Source organism: Amaranthus tricolor, chromosome 9, assembly GCF_026212465.1.
Source record: "Amaranthus tricolor cultivar Red isolate AtriRed21 chromosome 9, ASM2621246v1, whole genome shotgun sequence".
NCBI classification, from domain to species: domain Eukaryota; kingdom Viridiplantae; phylum Streptophyta; class Magnoliopsida; order Caryophyllales; family Amaranthaceae; genus Amaranthus; species Amaranthus tricolor.
Window position 1 is genome coordinate 23,523,334 of NC_080055.1, and position 20,837 is coordinate 23,544,170.

General features: G+C 35.1%; 2 protein-coding genes and 1 pseudogene across 3 annotated transcripts; 1 reads left to right on the top strand and 2 right to left on the bottom strand.

The window, feature by feature from the left end:
• Nucleotides 1-218: 218 nt before the first annotated feature.
• LOC130823707 (uncharacterized) lies at nt 219-5,436 on the bottom strand. 2 transcript variants are annotated; one of them, XM_057688437.1, is made up of 7 exons: nt 5,160-5,436; nt 3,249-3,676; nt 1,842-1,961; nt 1,670-1,723; nt 1,371-1,534; nt 1,020-1,196; nt 219-877 (listed from the first exon to the last, which is right to left on the bottom strand). In XM_057688437.1, exons 2-7 carry the CDS (start codon nt 3,645-3,647, stop codon nt 664-666), a joined length of 1,128 nt encoding a protein of 375 aa, XP_057544420.1. In that variant the 5' UTR covers nt 3,648-3,676; nt 5,160-5,436; the 3' UTR covers nt 219-663. The 2 variants fall into 2 exon arrangements, with proteins under 2 accessions (XP_057544420.1, XP_057544421.1); XM_057688438.1 differs by lacking the exon at nt 1,371-1,534 and having other exon boundaries at nt 223-877; nt 1,659-1,723.
• Nucleotides 5,437-7,628: 2,192 nt separating this feature from the next.
• Nucleotides 7,629-17,216, top strand: LOC130823709 (uncharacterized). Its single transcript, XM_057688439.1, has 6 exons — nt 7,629-8,139; nt 12,517-12,624; nt 14,517-14,678; nt 15,311-15,482; nt 16,590-16,663; nt 16,747-17,216. The coding sequence occupies exons 1-6, from the start codon at nt 7,831-7,833 to the stop codon at nt 16,825-16,827; spliced, it is 906 nt and encodes a 301-aa protein (XP_057544422.1). The 5' UTR covers nt 7,629-7,830; the 3' UTR covers nt 16,828-17,216.
• Nucleotides 17,217-18,231: 1,015 nt separating this feature from the next.
• LOC130823708 (pollen receptor-like kinase 3) lies at nt 18,232-20,437 on the bottom strand (annotated as a pseudogene).
• Between the last annotated feature and the right edge of the window lie 400 nt (nt 20,438-20,837).

A 20,837-nucleotide genomic window follows, 5' to 3' on the forward strand; every position in this document is an offset into this window, starting at 1 on the left:
GGCATATTAGCAACTTAGGCTCTGATTAATTCATTTGATCATTATTATTTTAATTGATTTTTACTAATTAAATTGACTTTTACCGATTATAACTTAATTTTACTGATTGTAAATGATTTTTATTTATAAATTATAATTACTTGTATTGATTGTAACTAATTTTTACTAATTGTAATTAAATTTTACTGGTTATAACTAATTTTTACTAATTAAGACTATTTTTACTTATTAAAATTAATTTTACTAATTGTTAATATTTTATAATGTGAACTAAACAAAATCTTACTAGAAAGTGGAAACCTTAGTTCCTTGGTAAACAAAGCTTGCCCTTCATAGATTACTACTCCCTTAAGTTTAAACTCAATTGTAATATCCACTACCCATCCTGTGTAAGTGTAAACATTCCACCACAGAAGTTTCTAGTATCGATTCACGTGCAATGCATGCAATATCGGCTGTCAAAGAGAGAATGATGAACACTAGTTTTTAGACTCTAGCTACATAATCAAGATTTTAAACATCAATCATGAATTATGTGTTGGTTTTACACATATTTGTTGGTTGAAACATGACATGATGCACTAAACACAGCATCATACTTTCGCACGCTCCAAACCTCTTAAGATTTTCAAGGTCGGCTGCAGATAAGCATGGGATTGTAGGTTAAGACACTCGTCTTTTGTAAAACTTGGCAACCCAAGGTGCAAGTTGCAAGTCATCCGGGTTCCTTGAATTAATTGAATAATACTCCGACCAGTAAAACTGATGTCGATCAGTGAATCTTCCATCAGAATATAAGCAAAATGGTAACCAATCTTCACTTCCATTCATTCTTCTTTTCCGCTCTCTAGGATAAGCCAACGGTGCCTGCACATACCTGCGTGATAATAATACCAAACACTACTAAAATACTATCGACAAATTTTATTTCGAATCACAATGCTGTCTAAAAGATGAACCATATAGCAGCATAAGCTAACTCAAGAGCTTAAAGTCAATGTCAAAAAGAGGAATCACACCTGATACCATCAACAATGGCATCCCAGCCGAAATGGGTGTGGCCAAAAACATGGCATGCAGCTTCGTTCCCTTCGGCACCATGTATAGATCTTAGGCGAGCCTCGAGAAAGTCAGAACCGATCATTTTAGGGAGCTTTGGATAGAAAAGCATTCTTTTCTCCGGACATAGTTCTTGCCTGTTGCGTTCAGAATGTGAATCAGATTAGTAGCTTATAGATGTCGCTTCAACAATTGACCCTTCTAAAGGAAATTTTTAAACAATTTTCGAAATTCCACTCCGGCCACCCCAACCCCAAGCACTTGTTTTCCGATTACTTCCTATCATAGAACAAATTCCTTTAAAAACTAACCTAGGAACAAAATGGGAAAATGTAATTACTTTTTCACATTTTCTCTGGATCTTATCAATTACAAGGGCATTTTTCTCATTCATAACATCAAAATACCGAGCAAGAGAATCATCCCGATTACAAAGCTCAGCAGACCATCTGCACACATGAAAATCTTTGCAAGCCTACAACAAAAAAGTGCCAAAACCTTGATCCCAACAATATGGAAAATCTTTGCATCAAAAATCAACTGCAGCACGTTATACACTATTGAAGCAATAGATACATATCACATATATGCTAACTTACGAAATATTTACCATCTCCAAAGAAGGTATTCTTACTCCTGTTATGTCTTGCTCCTTATCAAAGCTCTAAAATGCATAAAGCTTTAGTTAGAAAATAGTTAGGAAGGGATAGGAAAATTATTCCAATCATAAAGACGATGATCTTTCAAGAAACACCAACAAGAAAGAGAAACCTACGATTTACCTCATGATACCATGAGAAGAGGGGTATGATCCCCAGGTCATCTATGATTAAAGGATTTGACTCCACTCCAAGTTCATCACATGCATGAAGCAATGCGTTGAGTTTATCAAGTGAATCAAGCTGGTCAAAAATTATGATAAAAAACACTTATTAATATACTTCTAAGACTGCAGAAAGCAAATAAAAACTCTGCAGGACATTTGAACTTGGAATAAAATTTGAGAAGACTTGCGGCAGACAACAAAACATATTATCAATATGCTTTGTTAGCATATAGGCGCAAAAACAAGGTCGCATGTCATCGCATCAGTCGTAAAGCTTTTAAAAATAAACAAACCAATATTTCCCGCATTGTAAAGGTGCAAAAAACCGCATTTTGGGCAGAATCAAGGGATATTTTATGGTTTTGAACGACAATTAGGCATTTTATGGTTTTGAAAGACAATTAGACATTACAATAACTGCATCACCCTCGCTACCAAATCACCATTCTGTTACCACAATTACGACTGTTATCGCAATTTGACACCATGCTGTCGGTGCAAATGCTGTTAATGAAAACAGTGTTGAAAAGAGCAGAGACCAGCAATAGTGTACAACATGCTCTATATGACGCATATGTCTTCTTGACACTGAACTTCAAAGAATTTTTGAAGACTCAAAAGCTAATCCTTAATATTGAAGCATCTCTTAGTAAGAAAATGGGGCAGAAATAAAGGAAATAGCCTAGCTTATGCTTAATAATCTGCCAACTTGGTTTATGATGAGGTAAGAGCGTAAGATTATAACTACAATTAAAAACTACACTTCTCAAATGCCACATAAAGGCTTTCTCCCTAGCGGTAAAAATTGAGATGGTGTTTTACAGCAGGGACATGTTTGTAACTTGACCCATAATATGAAACCCAACGACTATACACAGTTGTAAAATCAACAAATGTGGGAAATTCAGTGTGTCATTTTCTTGAAGTATTTTAAAATCCATACACGAGTCATGAGCTAAGAGAATATCTCACATTCTCACTACAATTCACATCTCATAAATCTGAAGTCGAAACTTCTAGGCCATTAATCCATTATTCACTTGAGCTAATAGGTTTTGTGACTCTGCTTCAAACATAAAGACATGTAGCACATGCAAGCAGGCATGAACAAATGGAATGTACATACGCATTTGAAAACTCGATAATATGGCAAAAAGATGAGGTTCATTTTTTCCAGTATGGGTAGCTAGCTGCCAATAAAGGCAATAGAAATAGTCAATCCAGAGCTCTTTGAAGTTAGAAAGCAAGATAACACTAACCAATCAGTGAAGAAGACTCCGATTGTATGTCAACATGAAACAAAGAAGGAACAAAAGAATGTATGATAAAGAAAGGGACTTATAAAACAGGAATTGATACTTACAAATTCTTCGCCCTCCCTGCGGCACCAAAGATCATGATTTCCGGGCACAAAGAAAACATGTTTGAATTTATTCTTCAAAAGAGACATAGTCAAGAAGAACTTATCATATGTCTCAGCCACATCTCCAGCAACAAGGAGGATATCATCCTGGTAGCTAGAAGAAGACATACGCTTCACCCATGTCATGTTCTCAACATAATCAGTATGCAAGTCTGAGAGCACAAAAACCCGAACACTTTCGGTTTTACTATGTAATGAAGCAAATATCTTAGAACATTTTGTATCAATCTTCTCTATTTTGTTTCTAGATCTGCTCCATGTTAGCTGTCCTAATGTACTTTTTGTGCACCAACAAGAAAGTGATATCCTTTGCATAGACAATGACAACCCAGCTACCATTTGGAAATTACAACAGGACTTCAAAACTCCTGAAATATATGTTTATAAAGGGAAAAACCTTAAAGTTGAGCATCACACTAGTTTCTAGTTTCTACAAATCACTAGCATTCCCAATTCAATAAATCATGATTCATGGTGTACCAAAATAGTACCTTGGTAAGTGCAAATTCTCACTTTATGCAACAGAATGTATCATAAAACAGCTAAAATAATCCTTTAGCTAATAACTACCTCCACACTGATATAGTAGTCACATTAATAGCTTTAAAACAAGACTGACAATTAATTTCAGATGAGAAGAAAATCATACAAGTAAAATAGGCAGATCAAAGAGGACACTGCCCAATATAAACTTTGTAATAAAACATCGGACCAATCAAACATTGAACAAATTAGTTAAGACTTAAGACGGATAAATGAAACTTAAAAAAACAGGTATCGGCAATTTTTTTCTTTTATTATTTGGAAGCCGCCAACTTGGTGAGTGAAGCCCCGAGTTGGGTAAATTGCACCCCACACAATCGGGTGAATCTCTTAAACAATGAGCAAACGACTATCATGGACACATTGCTAAGTCTCCAAAGGTTTGAACTTGAGACCCAATTTATTACATATGGCGTATAAAAGTTTTGCTAAATCATTGAAATATATATGGGGTGTTTGCAAATTACAAATGGTTGTCAATTGTTGCCAGATTCAGTAGGCTTGATTAACCAACAGAGAGTATTGGTTGTCATTTTTTGCTTTTAAGCTAGCTGGATAGGCTAGAAAGATGTTTGATAAATTAGGTTAGTTGTTATTCATTAAGTGGGCAAACATGCCAAAAGCCAAGGAAAACCGCCAAACATAGCAGCTTTTTCATTTTGACTAAGCCAGCCATGAACCAACAACTTTGTTTTTGGGCTTTTTGACCAACTAACAAGCCAAGAGCTAAGAGCCAACCCAAAACCAACGCAAAAGCCTTTTACCAAACACCACATAGTCGCTTTCCGACTAGCAACTTTTTCTTCTTTCAGTTAGTTGGGAAGGTTTTCAAAAGCTAGTCATTAATAAAAATTGGGCAGCGATAGAGACTATTATGCAAAATAATGTAATCATGGAGCACTTATAAGTTATAATCCATATAATGAAACCTTAAATTAGAAATAAAAATTGGGCAGCGATAGAGACTATTATGCAAAATAATGTAATCATGGAGCACTTATAAGTTATAATCCATATAATGAAGCCTTAAATTAGAAAAATGGTTCATACTTCATATCAACAAAATCAGAAAAGTGTAGCTAACTGCTCACAAGGGAATTAGTTAATCAAAACTAAGCATCAGGATATGAAGCAAATCGTCCAACACTACAATATGAGGTACATAGAAGAATGAATTGGAAAACATGTTAGTTGAACCCAGATGAGTAATAAGGTTATAGCCGCACAGAAAAATTGAAAATATTAAATCAGATATTAAAACAATAATTGTTGAAGAATAGAGATAAATCATAAGACAGTTGACAATACCTAGTAGTAGTACTAGTAAGGTACTCCAGGGAATTAGCAACCGTCATCAATGGATTCCACCAGGTCCTCGTTTGTGGATGAAAATGATGGTTGAGCTTTCTACCAGTGGATCCCAAAGATGTTGTTTCCCTAAACCCAAATTGCCAGAATACTCGCCCTAAATTTTTGATTTTCCACAAGCGGTAGACGAAGGATTAATGTTTGTTCTACCTTTTTGATCCAATTTGTGTTTTTATGGGATCTTTTTGATCCAGTTTTAAAATAGCTGTGATTAATAATAATAATAATAATAATAATAATAATAATCATTTATAAATTATGATGACAATGATCTTATCTATTGATTACATGATTCCAACTTAAGGAGTATTTCTTTGTGTAAATCTGATAACCGGATGATTTACTATATTATGTTTAATTTTTTAAAAAAAATAAATTAAAATAAAATGTTAAAAAAATATTTAAAATAATTTAGAATTATTTTTATTATTCAGAACTTTTTATATAAATTTTTAAAATTTTTCTCTAATTTTAATTTTTTATTTTTCAGTTTATTTTTTTTGAATTACCTACTATAATAAGTCTGGGTTATCCAAATTTATTCTAGGCAAATACCATATTTATGGTTAATTAATAGATGAGATTCTTGTAGAAAACCATGAAAAGATTGGATTATTATTGGTAATTTTTTATTTATTGATTGGAATCATTTATTAATTAAAGTTACATAATTTGATTCATTTATTATTTATGGTAGTAAAATTCATTTTCTAGAGTGATAACCATTATAAATTGAAAATTGTTTATGTTGTAAACCATGTCATCCAAGTCAAATAATTAGACTTTTTAATAACCGTAAAGTCAATTTAAATATCTTTAACTCTATCCAAATTACCGCTCACTTTCACTTCCTCTTTCTATCTTCTCCATCTATGCTTATCCACCATTTTATTGACCCTCCCTTCTTTCTTCAAAATTAGGGATTTCCCCCCATTTTAGTTCATCTAACTTTTCATTTCAATAGCCGAAAGTTAAAATGATATACTAACCTCTAAAATGACATTTGACCAAGTCAATTTACCTTTGACCTTTAACCCAACCTAGTTAATCAAATATATCATCTCATTCTCTCCCATCTAATTCATATCCACTTTAAAACTTCAACAATAACTTAATTTGAAACTTCAACAATAGAGAAAATTGCTTCAAAGCTATTAATTTCTCTTCTCCTGCTCTTCTTCACGAATAAACCTGTAATTGAAATATGGGAAGTATTACCTAGATTTGGACATAAACAAACATGAAATAACATAATCTCGTCTCTTTGATGAAACGGTTAATGTGATGCCCTTACACAATGGGAAAACAACCTTCTAATAAACCAAAATGTCAAAAGATGTTATTGATAAATAAGTTACCAGGTGTTCGTCCTTAAAATAGAGAAAAAAATCGAAACAACAAAATTTCAAGGTGAAAACATTAAAATCCATTACGACCTATTGATGCCTATTGACCAGCACATGGCTTCTATTTAATCTCGTTTGGCGTTACTAGTATTATCGCTAAGAGATGGGGTAAGTTCCCTTATTGCGGGCGTATTGTGGATCAAACACTAATCCGGTAATCTATTTAATTAGAGACTATTCTTAAGTATATGGACTGGCTCAAAATAGAGTCCCACTCATTTCTTATCTCAGGGGGAAGATGTAAATTCCTCTTTTGCTGTAGATGACAGAGCTAATTATGTAAGATTTTAAAATTATTTTAATATGGTAATTTGTTTATTTCCTATTGTCTTACCATGTTTTGTTTATGATGTTTGCCCATAAATGATCATGATGTATGTGACCATTTTTAAAACTACCCCGTTACGTTGACATGAGTCATCAAGATCTCCAAGCGACAGAACTTTATAAAAGTATGTTGCATACCAGTCTCATTAAACTCCCTTATATGTTCTGAAATGTTATTTAGTAACCTAATTGCTTTTATACGACCATCTCTATTACTCTATAAACTGAAAATGTATGGTTGTGTCTTGCTTTATTATTAAGACACACTCTCACCATCCATGATATTTCTCCTGGTTTATGAGAAATCCAATAATCATAAACCGACAACCATATGTCTTACTTCTAGATAGTAGATACTGGTTAAGTGATATCATCTAGGTCATGCAACTGACCTCTAAACCTATCATAACGATGACTTTGTAGATATAAAATAATATGACCCTCCATATCAATAACTATCTCGTCCGCCTACGTATGTGACTCATCTACTATTTCAGATTGTATATCCTTAATAAATTTACCTTTCTAAAAATCAAAAATAAGAGAAATGAAAATATGAAATATGTCAAGCACATTTTAAGAATTTAAATTTAAATTTATAAAAAGAGTCAATACAATAAAAAAGATAACGACAAATATTAATACCAACATTTATCGATTTATTCAAAACAAAAATAAAAAATGCAATATTGGCACAAGAGACATGGCTAATGAAGAACACACGTGGCGCAGTATAAAATGGAATACGTGGGTTTTGCATCTCCGAAAAGCACCGGCTACTCTTCCGCCCATTCTCCGTCGCTAACACTCTTCTAACCACTTCTTCTTCTTCTCCATTCTCCACCCTGAACTGATTCATTCTCTGTCTGATTGCTACCATGTATCGTACAGTGGCGAAAAAGTTCTCTGATTCTCTTCGAACAGTCAGAAATGGCAGAAACATTAATGATGGTTACATTTATCGTTATTCAATTCTTAAGTCGACTACGTTTTGTACATCCAATTCTAATTCTTCATTTTCCGCCTCAAGCCATAAACCTAATTTTTCCCATTCTAATCCATCTACTCAATCTGATATTCCCAATTCTTCTTCTCAATCATCGTCGGAAGAAGCTCGCTCAAGACGCCCAGTTAAGGAATACAAAGAGGAACAAACACGTGTTCTTCACGCTTCTCTCCATCACGTGGTATGGCAGTGATTAACCATTCATCAATTGCTTAATTTTTGTTTTTTCAAATAATAGTAGTGAGAACGTGTATTAGAGTTCGAACAATGTGTTTCAAACTCCAATATTGCCAAGATCGAATGTATGAAGTTTAGTGACAAATAAATTACGCTATCAATGATATTGATAATATTGATATTTGTAGGAGAAAGTAAAGCAATAAAACGACACAAATATTTAACGAGGTTCACCCAACTTAGGCTACGTCCTCCGGTGTGTAGTATCGAGCGGACTATAAGAAGTTTCTGGTTGCATTCTGTCTGCTCGCTCGACCCATCCTGAAGCTCGGTCGAGTGAGCTGGTTGAGCGGCACTTCAGTAAGCTTCTGACAGTATTGCTCGACTTGCATAGTTGAGCATCTTGAATTAAACCTTTGAACAAATATTAAGACTCATATTAATACACCCATTCATGACATACTTATTCAATCCCAAGAGTCACCACATAATGCACACACCAATTGTGCACTCAAGTCACATTATTCCTAACAAGTAGTAGTAATTATAACAATGCAGTTTGAACTTCTTGCGTGTGTGGAAATGACTTAATTAATCTTTTTCTGTAATGTTGTTGTGTAAATAACCATCAAGAACCGCAAGCTCTGATGTTAATTGAAGACTTTGATCCCCAACTACCTAGGATCATTGATTAGTGATTCAAGAATGGTATGGATACTAAGACCCAATAACAGAACCTACTACTATCAAGAACAACAATGTAAAGCAATAAAGAATCACACGAAGCACACACATTGATTTACGTGGTTCACCCGTAATTAGGCTACGTCCATGGTCTAACCTAAGTGTCTTTATTGCCAATGAATAAACTCCAATGGAGCTTTGAAGATGCAACAATTTAGGTATAATCACCAATCAAGAAATGAGAGAGAAATTTAGAGAGAGAAATTCTAAGCAATCTAGGGAGAGAAAGAAGGTTAAAATACCTAAACTATGTCATCAGGCCTATTTATAGTACATAGGATCTAATCACTTACAAGCAAGAACATTGAAACAGAAGAAGCCGAGGGAAAACCAAACTGAAAACATAACATACACTCGAGTTGACTTTTGCTTCTGGATCCAAACTCGAGGCCAACTTTCTACCATCCAAGTCCCCGCATAATCGAAATCACGATAACCAATGAGTCTAGTCTTGTCTATCCCAAACTTATAGCATACATCCGATGTACCCTTTAAGTATCTATGAAGCCATTTCACCGCATCCCAATGTTGTTGCCCCGAATTACCCATGTACCTACTCACCATGCTCACAGCTTGACCTATGTCATGTCAACTACACACCATAGCATACAGAATACTTCGAACAACGTTTGTGTATGGAAGACCCATCATGTCATCTTCTTCTTGCTTGGTCCGAGGGCAATGAACTTTAGAGAGTAAGTGAGAACCAAAGGGAGTGGAAACAACCTTGGTGCTGTTGATAGAGAACCTCTTCAACACCTTATCCATGTATCATGTATCTCTTTTGACTAAGATACAAGAATCAATTGTTCATATCCCTAATAATCTCCATTCCTAGAATCTTTTTTGCATCTCCTAGATCCTTTATATCATTCCTTTAACAATTGCTCCTTTAAATCCTCCACCTCAAGCATGCTTTTACAAGCAACTAGCATATCATCTACATACAATACAAAATCAAGGACCCCACACTAGTGCTCCGCATATAGACCCAACTATCATATGAACTCCATATAAAACCATGTGATAACATAAAGGAAACAAACCTTCTATACCATTGTCTTGGAGATTATTTTAAGCCGTACAACAATCTCTCCAAGCGACACATATTTATCCGTAACGATTACCTCAAAACCTTCCGGATGCCTCACTTAGATCTCATTAACGTACAATAATCACTGTGGAGAAATGTAGTTTTACATCCAATTGATGTGATTCCACGTCTTTTATCGCCACCAAAGACAGTACAGTAGGGTTCTAATTGAAGAATGCTTCGCCACCGGAGAGAAGAAGTCAATTAGCACACCGTAGACCCTACTTCGGCCCAAAACTCCATTTTAAGTCTTGCTTGACTCAACATACATCTTGTTCTTTCCAACAATGTCTTATTCATCTTCTCGGCCACTCTATTTTGTTGAGCCCTATCTACACACGTCCAATGCCTTACTATTCCCGCCTTTGAGCAAAACTTGAGAAACTCCATCTTAACAAATTCAAGATCATTGTCGGTCCTCAATGTCTTAATCTCATGCTTCATCATCTTCTCTATTATTGTCTTCCAAATTTTTGAAGACACCCATCAACTCATCCTTAGTCTTGACGAAGAAACACCAAACCTTCCTAGAGTAATCATAAATCATAGCAAGAAGGTAGTTGCACCCACCCAAGGAAACCTTCCTTGAAGGACCCTAAACATCTGAGTGAATGTAATCAAGAAAACCTTTGGTGTTATGGATAGCGAGGCTTGAAGCTTACCCGTTTATGTTTCCCAAACACACAATCTTCACAAAAAGAAAACATCCCAAACTTTTTCCAACAAATACACCCTTTTTACTACGCACATTTATGCCTTGCTCACTCATAGTAGAAATCTCTATCAGGATTCATGTGGAAAGAAAACCCGAAATCAAGAATCCACTCATATTTTCCCTTGTACGCACGTGTTACCACCAAGGCACCACCATCATCGCTATCATTAACATAGCTTGCATCTCCGGATGTAGAATCTTTAAAACTATTCTCCTTTTGCACAGTCTTCCATTTTCAACAATCTTTCTTAATATGCTTCTTCAACTTACAATAATTATATGTCTTTCCCTTATTAGAAATCTTGGACTTATTCTTATTCTTCCCACCACCACTAGAACTACTATCATTTGTCCTTTCGCTTACAAAAAAACCCTCATTTGACCTATTTGGTTTTTGAGTCAATTGTTTTTCTATAAGGTCCCTTTGAATCAAAGCATCCTTTACATCATCACAACTAAGATTCTCCTTACCATATAGCTAAGTCTTGCAAAGTTTTTATAAGAGGATGGTAAAGAACATAACAAGAATATAGCTAAGTTCTCATCATCAACAACCGCATCAATATTATGCAAATCCATGACAATTGTACAAAACTAATCCAAATGTGACTTAAGAGAATTAGCTTCTTGAAGGCGGAGATCATAGAGTCTACTCTTTAAGAGCAACCTATTTGTCATTCTTTGCCATGTATAGGGATTCAAATTTATCCCATATATCCTTTTGTTTTGTTCTACTTCACCACTTCCCTTAGCACTTCATTGGAGAGACATAATTGAATGCCATTTAAAGCCTTTCCATTAATGTCTTCCCACTTTGCCATTGTCATACCAATGGGTATTTTATCAATTCCATTCGATGCCTTTTGCACCTTATGTTACAAGAATAGCCTTCATCTTGATTTGCAACAAGCCAAAATTATGATTCCTATCAATCTTCTCAATGTCCAACTTCATTGAAGTCATTCTTGTCTCAAAAACTAATCAAGAAACCACAAATAACCACCAAGAACCACAAGCTTTGATACCAATTGAAGAGTTTGAGCCCCCACTCCCCAGGATCAATGATTTGTGATTCAAGAAATATATGAATACTAACACCCAAAAATAGAACCAACAACTATCAAGAACAACAATGTTAAAAAGCAATAATGAATCTCACAAAGCACAAACAACAATTTACGTGTTCACCTGTAGTTGGGCTACGTCCACGGTCTAGTTTAGATGTTTTTATTGCCAATGAATAAACTCCAATGGAGCTTTGAAGATGCTACAGTCGAGGTATGATTACCGATTGAGAAATGGGAGAGTTTTAGAGAGAGAGAAATTATGAGCAATTTAGAGAGAGAGAAATTCTGAGCAATTTAGAGAGAGAAAGAGGGTCGTAAAACATAGATACCTAAACTATGTAATTAGGCCTATTTATATTACGTAGGCCCTAAAAACTTTCACGCGAGAACATTGAAATAGATAAGGCCGAGGGAAAACCAAACTGGCACAAAACAAAACATAAAGTCGAGTCGCTTTTCCTTGGCTAGAGGAAAAGCCAAGTCGGCTTTTGCTTATGGATTCAAACACACTTTTTACCATTTTATCCCTTTTTCACTCATTTTTGCTTAACCTTTTAAGACATGGATTAAGGAACTAAGTGACACCCTTGGATTAGACTGAAATTGTTAGTGGTGCACTATTTTACATATCTAGTTATGGTGTCGTGAAATAAAATTTTGTGTTATTATTTGAATTGGGATAGATAAGTGTGATATTTGTGAATTGTGAAATGGTTAGCGATGATTTTAATGTTATGAAATATGATGATTATGTAAATCCAGAATAGGCTGGGATGGAGTGAGGCAGCAATGATGGCGGGTGCGAGGGATATTGGCATCTCTCCTTCTATTGTGGGATCCTTCCCTAGGAAAGAAGCTGCTCTTGTTGAGGTATTGCTGCGTTTTTCATTGTTATCAATATATTCAGCTGATTTCTTCATTTATTGCTATGTAGTCTTGTTTTGCTTGTGATTTAGTGGTTGACGGTTAATCGGTATTCTATTTGCTTCAAAACAAGATATAATGTTGCAGACACTGTTAAGAGTATTTTTCTGCGTTTGGTTTGTTAAGGGCAAAAAAGGATGATTTTCATTTTTGGATTTTTTTCTTTTGTAAGCGCAAAAATGACTTGTATCCGGCTGTCTGATTTGGCTACTTCATTTTGCTGCGCTTTAAATTGTTATTGTTATCTTCAGCAGATTTGTTAATTTACTGACTTTTCGTTGTTATTAACTTCAGCTTTTTTTTTCATTTGCTGCTATATAGCCCTGTTTAGCTTGTGATATTTTTGTTGGTACATGAGGACTAGTTTTCTGTTAATTGTTATTCAATTTGCTTGAAAACAAGTTATAATATTGCAGATAGTGTCAATCGCGTGTTCAATATTTTTCTGTATATGGTTTGTGAAAGGACAAAAACTATGTTTTTCAATTTGGAAAAACTTTCCTTTTGTCAGCTAGAATGAAGTACATGTAATCTGGCTGTCTAATTTGACTATTTTATTTTCCATAACTTTTGCCCAAAATGAAGTGTTAGAGTGAAAATTTGTGTTAGTGGCATGTATCTGAATTGGACATGGGCTCAAAGGTAAAATGAAGTGGCCATGTAGGCTAGAATGCCACATTTTATTCATATTTTCCTCTCCTTCCGTTCAGTCTCCTCTCCTATCTTGTTTTCTTTACTTTGTTTGAAATGAGGAAGCAATGGAAATCTAATTTACAAATTCGTTCTTGTTTGAAAAGCGACGTTGCTACAATTATTCTCTATGAAATTTTTGGAGCCTTCCTTGCATTTATCCTTTTGTTGATGGAGCTGAATTTAATTCAGATAACCTTGTTTTACTTATAAATGTTGAGCTTTTGAATTTTAGTGGAGACTTCCTTGCATCTATTTTTTTTGTTGCTGAAGCTGAATCTCATTCAGATAACCTTTTGAATTCTACTTTAAAAAATTGTTGAGGTATCACGTTTATCATTCTTGGTGGTGATAACGATTTCTAGGTTAACTAATTTATGTGTTGTGTGTAAATCATGAGCAAGCTACTTAAATACAGCTAGGTAAAGTATTCATCTATCTCTTGGAGAGCATATTACTCGTATTTGTTGGTAAATGCGGAACTAAATTATTATTTAGGCCTCTCACAATTTATATCTCATCTAATGTTCAGTAGAAATGTGATGCTATATTATTATATACACGCTCTTCACCCTGCATAAAATTATTTGTTAAGAAATTTGACTTTGTGATGTTTCCATCTTCACTTCCATACTTTCGTGGAAGTTAGTCATATTTTGACATATGTCCTGCTAGTAGTTGGCTGTTTGAATCTACTACAGTGCTGAATGGCACAACAAACGTAGTCTATTAGCCTTGAGAAATGTGTAATGTTTGTCTAGTTTACACGGACATACAATTAATGTGATTAGATTTAAGTGTGATTTTCCTCAATTCAAACTACTGGTATTTACTTTTGAAATCTTGCTTATTTATCCATTTCAGTTTTTGATGGATCCATATTCTATATATTCCTTTAGTTGGACTTTTCTTTTGTTTATTATGTTTTGATCTCTACTTAGATACTTGTCCAAAAATTTTGATGCATTTAATGCAACTATCATCTAGTAGATGTCGAACGTAGTTTACATGGTTGTTGTCTTGGTGATACCTTGTATCAGGTTAGGTTTTGGTTGTGAAACATCTATTTGTGTTTCAAGTAGTTCAAGTGTTAGGTTCATATGCTCACAGCCTTTAAAAATAGTAAACTCAATTTTTTGCTATTGCAGTTCTTCATGGATGGGTGTTTGGATAGACTTATTGATATAATTGAATCTGACATGGATCTGAAGAACTTAATTACCAGTCATCGAATCTCAAAACTTGTAAGGATCCGGCTGGAAATGCAGGCTCCATATATATCAAGATGGCCCGAAGCTCTTAGCATTCAGGTATCTTCCCCCCTGTTTAAGTAATGTGGAAAGTAGCAAAATATTCTCTTTAAAAGAGGCAAAAATGTCTCGGATTTATGCTCCATTTTCATTTCAATGTAGGGGATTAGGACTTGCTATATTGATGATGAAAGGGGGGTCTAACCGCTGGCCAATAGTTCATACATACAGCATGCAGATTAACTTATATATGATGTGAAGGTTTATAGGTTGAGATGGTGCAAAATCGAAATGAATAGAGAATGATAAATCATGTAGACGACATGTAGCTGACCCAAAGGTCCAAACTCTTGGGATTAAGGCTTAGCCATTGTTATTGTTGGTGATCTTGTCTCTGCATTGGATCCCTCTTTCCTTTTAGTTTACTTTTTGCATCTGCTTACTGTGTTTAAATGTAGCTTATAGTTAATTTACACTGTGATTGGTCAGTTTACGATGGAGAGAGATTGACCCTACTTCAGTAAAAGAATGATTATTCAACTTTTTAGAGGGTTTTATAGCCTTTAAAGGAAGAAGTATCTTGGGACTTAAAGTATGCAGCAGCTTATAAGATAGTTTGCTTGTGACTGAAATTTGAAGTCATTTCTCGAGTTCATGATTTCTGATCATTAATTATTTGTCTTCATAACCAGGCACTACCGACAAATGTCCCAACTAGTTTTAAGCAACGTGCTGCATTGGTTGATGAGATATGGCATGCTGCTGGTGACGATGGTTCTGCTCTTGATTGGTATGTGAAGCGCACTGTGCTTGGTGGAATATACTCCACAACTGAGGTTTACATGTTGACTGACAAATCTCCAGGTTTGTTTATCCTTATGATTTGTTATGTCAGATCACAGATGTGCATTTTAAATGCTACTCTCTTTTGTTTTTCTTGAGAAGGGTTGGCATTTAAATTTTATATAGCTTTAATAACTTTTGATTTTCGTGGTTGAGGTATAAAGTGAGGTACCGCAGAATCTGTAGTGATTTGCAATTGCCATTTTGATGTGCTGAAAGTAAAATGGTGCAAGATTTTACTAAGAGCTATGTCTCTAGTGTTTTATTTGACGTTATGAAGCTAACCTAAACTTCATGGACCCCTCCCTTAAAAGATGGGAATAAACCTCCAAACCCCTCTGCATGCAGTAATGTTGTTAGACAGCAAAAATGCGATCAGTCGAAGAGCTAGATTTAACTATCTTATGAAAGTTCTCTTTTTCAATTGAAGCGAATTGTTCATAGTCTTATAGTCAGTGTCACATGATTCGCTAATCACCTTGCGAATTGCGAATTGAGAAAAGCGAATTATAGTCGGTTTTAGGCTAATTTTGAATCATTTTGAGCAAATCGCGAATTCAAAAGGCGAATTAAATAGCGAATTATGTTTCACTGCTTATAGTAGTATGATGAGGCCTTTTGATATAGAGGTGCGAGTCTTAATTACATAGTTAATATAAGTACTAGTTTAAGAATAGATCTTTTAACTGTTAATTGTTCAAGGCGTGCAGAGACTTCATTGATATGCCTATATTTTTTTTCATCAAAATTCTTGGGTGCTTTATGGAGTCCGTTGTATTTTCCCTTGTGTTCACTTCTTTCAAGATCTTAATTTAAATTAGCGAGAACTGAGAAGCTTATACACTTTGCTTGCTTTTTTCACTGTTATTTGCAAAATTTCAATGTCTACTGAATTTGTCATTCTTTGTCATCATTACACATTTTTGCTCTGCTTTCTGGCCAAGTTCCTAGAAGTTGTCATGGGGTGGTTACAAAATGTTACGTCTAATGTCAGGAAAAAAAATCTCTTTAATTGCTCTGTATTTTGTCAAATCTTGTGGGCTGTGTGTGTGCGCTCGTCTTTGACAGTTTGATTAAGTTATACTTATTACTGCTTTCCTTGTAACCCTTGGAATTCCATTTGTTCAGATTTTCGTGATACATGGGCGTTTTTGGACGCACGAGTTAGAGATGCCTTTGATTTAAAAAAGACCTTGCGCGAGGTTCACTATTTCTTTCCCTTCAATCTTATTTTTTGAATTGTATAGTAAATCTTGATTCTTGACTCTAGTATTACAATCCACAGGCTCAACATTTGGCAGAAGCGGTAGGCGTAGGATTAGGAGGTCCATTACAGGGGCTGGTGAAAGGAATCTTCAAAGAATGATCATCCTCCTTAGGAAGAAATTTTCTTCTCAGTTTTGTTCCTACCTTTTAGCATGCAGATGCATAGTTTAAGGAAATACGCACAAATTCGGTATTCTTTTTCAATATAATGCAAGTATAATATGAATGAAGCATCTTGACAGTTTGTCGATAGAAACGTTGGGTGTTTATGGTATGGTCACTCTAATCCCATTATTTCGTTAGTAGTAACACCGCCTTTCTATCGTTTTACTGGTGATGATGTGTTGTGCATACTGTGTGGTGAGCAAGCATACATCAGACTGTGTGAACTGAAATTACTTTCTTTTTTTTTTTTTAAGAATATGAAGCCAAACACATAATGGTGTTTTATTTAAATCAATAGATTGGCTATTATTTTTTGTCCTAAAAGGGAATGGATGTGGAATTACTCTAATGTGGAGTTTAGTATTCTTTTTTGACCATTATCTCCAAGAATTCCAATTTTTTTCCCACACAAATGGTTTCGGTGGTGGAGAAAACCTAGCTTGCAGATGTTGCAAATTTAGAATAATTGTTTCATTTGATTTTTTGACACTACCCATTGATCATCTTGATTTCTGTTTTATGCTTATTTAGATGTTAAAATATAGTCAAGTAAGATCTTGTTTACTTTGTATTAATGTAAATTTTATCAATATTGTTTTTTAAAAAATTTATTCATACTCAAGTAGAGATATTTATGATTGAATTAGTGTATTGGATAGTGTAAAAATCCAAATGGGATGATTGGTGCGAAGTGGAGGGAGTATATCAAATAGTATTGGCTTAAATGTCTTCTCTCTTTAACATTGGTAGAAACAATCATCTTGTGTTTTCAATAATCAAATCATTTTAAATGAGCCTCTTTTTTTTTTATAAACAATGAGTTATTAAAAGAATAAAGTACAAATAATCTAAGAAAATACACACAAAATTATGATTTATGAAAAATTGGGAAATAGAATTAGTTCATTAGCAGCGGGACGTCTAGTTTTCACACTTATTCCTGCAGAACACTTGCACACCATTGTCTATCTCCATTCCTCAATCATTATGCAAATTGTTTTCTGCATCACCGTATTTCAGCCGTATTGTAACAACTTTTAGGTTACCATAACCAAATATAGGCTTACATATACTCCCCGACACCGTAACATTTAGACACCGTAACATTTAGTAAAAGTTAACATCTTGCTGCATTATTAGTAAGAAATCAATCCATGTGGTTAAGATAAAAATGGAATGTTTTCCTCCAAATTACCATCAACACACAAACTTAAATCTTTCTATTATGCCACAATTTACTTTCCTAACTCGAAAACCTAACAAACAAGTAAAATATAACCGTGAAATGCTGTAGCTGTCAGCTATAGCCTATACTCATTTGCCCCATTGAGATTGCAACACTATGCAAAACTCTGTGAGAGCTTTTAAGAGTAGATGTTACAATTCCTTCATACCAAGATAGAACCCAAAACCAAAAAAAATCAAAATCTCCCTTCCAAGATCCAATTACTAAATTTGGATCTTAATAAGCATGAAATACTCATTCTTTTAATCAGAATCTGCACTCTCTTGCAGCTGACTGGTTTAAACATATCATGGCATTGCTCGTTACTCATGCATTTCCTCTATCATCCTGATTACGCTCTCCATACTAGGCCGTTTGTTTGGATCAGTCTCGGTGCAACTAGACCCCAAACGCAGGAGTTGTACCATAGCCTCGACTGAATTTGTTGACGATGCTATATCTGGATCTAAGAACTCTGATTCTTTCTCGTCCTCAATGGCTGACCGAACCCATTGTATGACATTTGTGCCTCCTTTCCCTGCATTCAGATACTGTGAAGGAAACTTTCCCGTAAGCACTTCAAGGATGACGATACCTAGACAATATACGTCTCCTTTCAAGGATACTTGTTGGTTTTCAACTGATTCCGGTGCTTTATAAGAAAACATCCCTTGTGCTGCTTGTGTAGGTGATACCATCTTGAAAAATCCGTAATCAGAGAGAAGCGGTTCAAAGTTACTACTCAGAAATATGTTGCTGGCTTTCAAATTCCCATGTGGAAGATCGTATTCAGAAAGCTCCGCATATAGGTATTTTAATCCACTCGCAATGCCTTTTATGATCTTGAGTCGTGTAGGCCAGTTAAGCTCTCCTTGACTCTTCCCTCGATCCCCTGCTATGAAACGAAAAATATTCAAGACCGGTTATTGGCCTCGAGTTCATGAAGCATAATCAAAGGTTTGGAGAAATAATAAATGGATCATACCATGCAAGATATACAACAAGTTTCCCTTAGGAACGTACTCAGATACCACGAGCTTCTCCTCTTTTCGATAATGGTAAGCTAGAGGTGTCAAGATATTCTTATGACGAAATTTCCCAATCCTTCTAATCTCATCATCAAACTCATCCTTCCCTAACTGATTCATATCCCTAATCCTCTTGACCACTACCGACACACCATTTGACATGACCGCCTTATAGGCCGACCCTAGAGCTCAATTTCCGAGCACTTCAGCAGATGCCTTCATCAAATCCGCCAAACCAAACACACCCTTTTCATCATTGATCATAGTAAGATCACCCATCCCGGCACTCTTCCCTTGTTGAGACCCTTTTTGACTTCCTTGCTCACTACCACTTTTCTTTGCGAGGAATCAGTCGATTTCTTCGAGCAATCACCACCATTACTATCTCCACTACCATCACCACCACCACCACCAACACCACCCTTGGAGCTCCCTTGCACGCGTACCTCCACAACCTCTTCCACCGGCTCCTTACCAAACGCATTAAATTCTCCATTCGCACCATCCTTAGACTTTATCACAGCTGATACAACAAGAAGTGACACCATAACAACCACAATTCCTACTATAACACTAATTGTAACCTTCAAATTACTGCTCTTTTTCCTTTCATCAACACATTCTTTGCCTACTAACTTCCCACAAACACCCGAATTTTCCTTAAACGACTCCGCCCCAAACCTCTCCATACTAACCGGAACTTGCCCTTCCAATTCATTCCCCGAAACATCCAACTCAGTCACCGTTGCCTGCGAAATATCAGGAATTAGACCCGTAAATCTATTCCTTTCCAAATGAATTGCATTTAAACCTGCCAATTTCCCTAATGAATTGGGAATTTTACCACTAAACTCATTATCCGACAACCAAATTCTCCGCAAAGTTGTATCCCTAAAATAATCTCCCGGAATTTCCCCTGAAAATTTGTTTGCACTAATATAAAGTGCCTTTAAATCCTTCAACAAATTAAATGGAGGTATATGACCTTCAAATGAATTGTTGGAAAGACTAAGACTAATCAAATTTTTAACCTCCATTAGAGTATTCACATCTATATTTCCAGAAAGACTCATTTTTGTTAGATGTATTCGTCGAATTTCCCCTTTTCCTTTTGCGCAAAATACTCCTTCCCATTTGCAGGGATCTGACTCGGGTTTCCAACTATCCAACGATTCTGCATTTGACAGCGATTTCTTGAACGCTAACAAAGCTTCCGCCTCAGTTATTGACCGTATACATAGAGGTGATAATGAAAGGCATAGCAGAAGAAGAAGAAATCGAATAGGTGACATTTATAAAGGTTGAATTTTTATCTGATATTTTTTGAATTTTTTTATTTATTGGGTTTTTGGGAAGAAATGAAAAACGGGAATTTTCTGAAATATTCTGTTTTTTTGTTTGAATTTTTTGAAAATTGGGTGGAATATATTTTTGGGTTTATTTTGATTAAATTTGTTGATTGATGTAACTAGAGTATTGCAAATTGTCATGATTTTGTCTCTTTCTTGACTCTTTGTGAGAAATATTCAGTTTGCGGCCATTAGAAGGTGATTTGCTAAGAATAGGATCACAAAAGAAGGGAGATAAGATGTTTGATTGATTTTTTTGCGGGAATTGAGGGATTAATTTAGTTTGTTTGGATTATGGATAATGAATTTTTATTGTATTTTTGTTATCCATTTTTAACTAACT

Excerpts from the sequence above, each read along its gene's own strand:
- LOC130823709 (XM_057688439.1), top strand. The coding sequence starts at position 7,831 with ATGTATCGTACAGTGGCGAAAAAGTTCTCTGATTCTCTTCGAACAGTC. Across the intron at positions 12,625-14,516 it reads AAGAAGCTGCTCTTGTTGAG|TTCTTCATGGATGGGTGTTT; the intron begins GTATTGCTGCGT and ends TTGCTATTGCAG. Across the intron at positions 15,483-16,589 it reads GTTGACTGACAAATCTCCAG|ATTTTCGTGATACATGGGCG; the intron begins GTTTGTTTATCC and ends CCATTTGTTCAG.
- LOC130823707 (XM_057688437.1), bottom strand. The coding sequence starts at position 3,647 with ATGGTAGCTGGGTTGTCATTGTCTATGCAAAGGATATCACTTTCTTGT. Across the intron at positions 1,724-1,841 it reads TCTTCTCATGGTATCATGAG|AGCTTTGATAAGGAGCAAGA; the intron begins GTAAATCGTAGG and ends TATGCATTTTAG. Across the intron at positions 1,197-1,370 it reads TTTTCCCATTTTGTTCCTAG|GCAAGAACTATGTCCGGAGA; the intron begins GTTAGTTTTTAA and ends TGAACGCAACAG.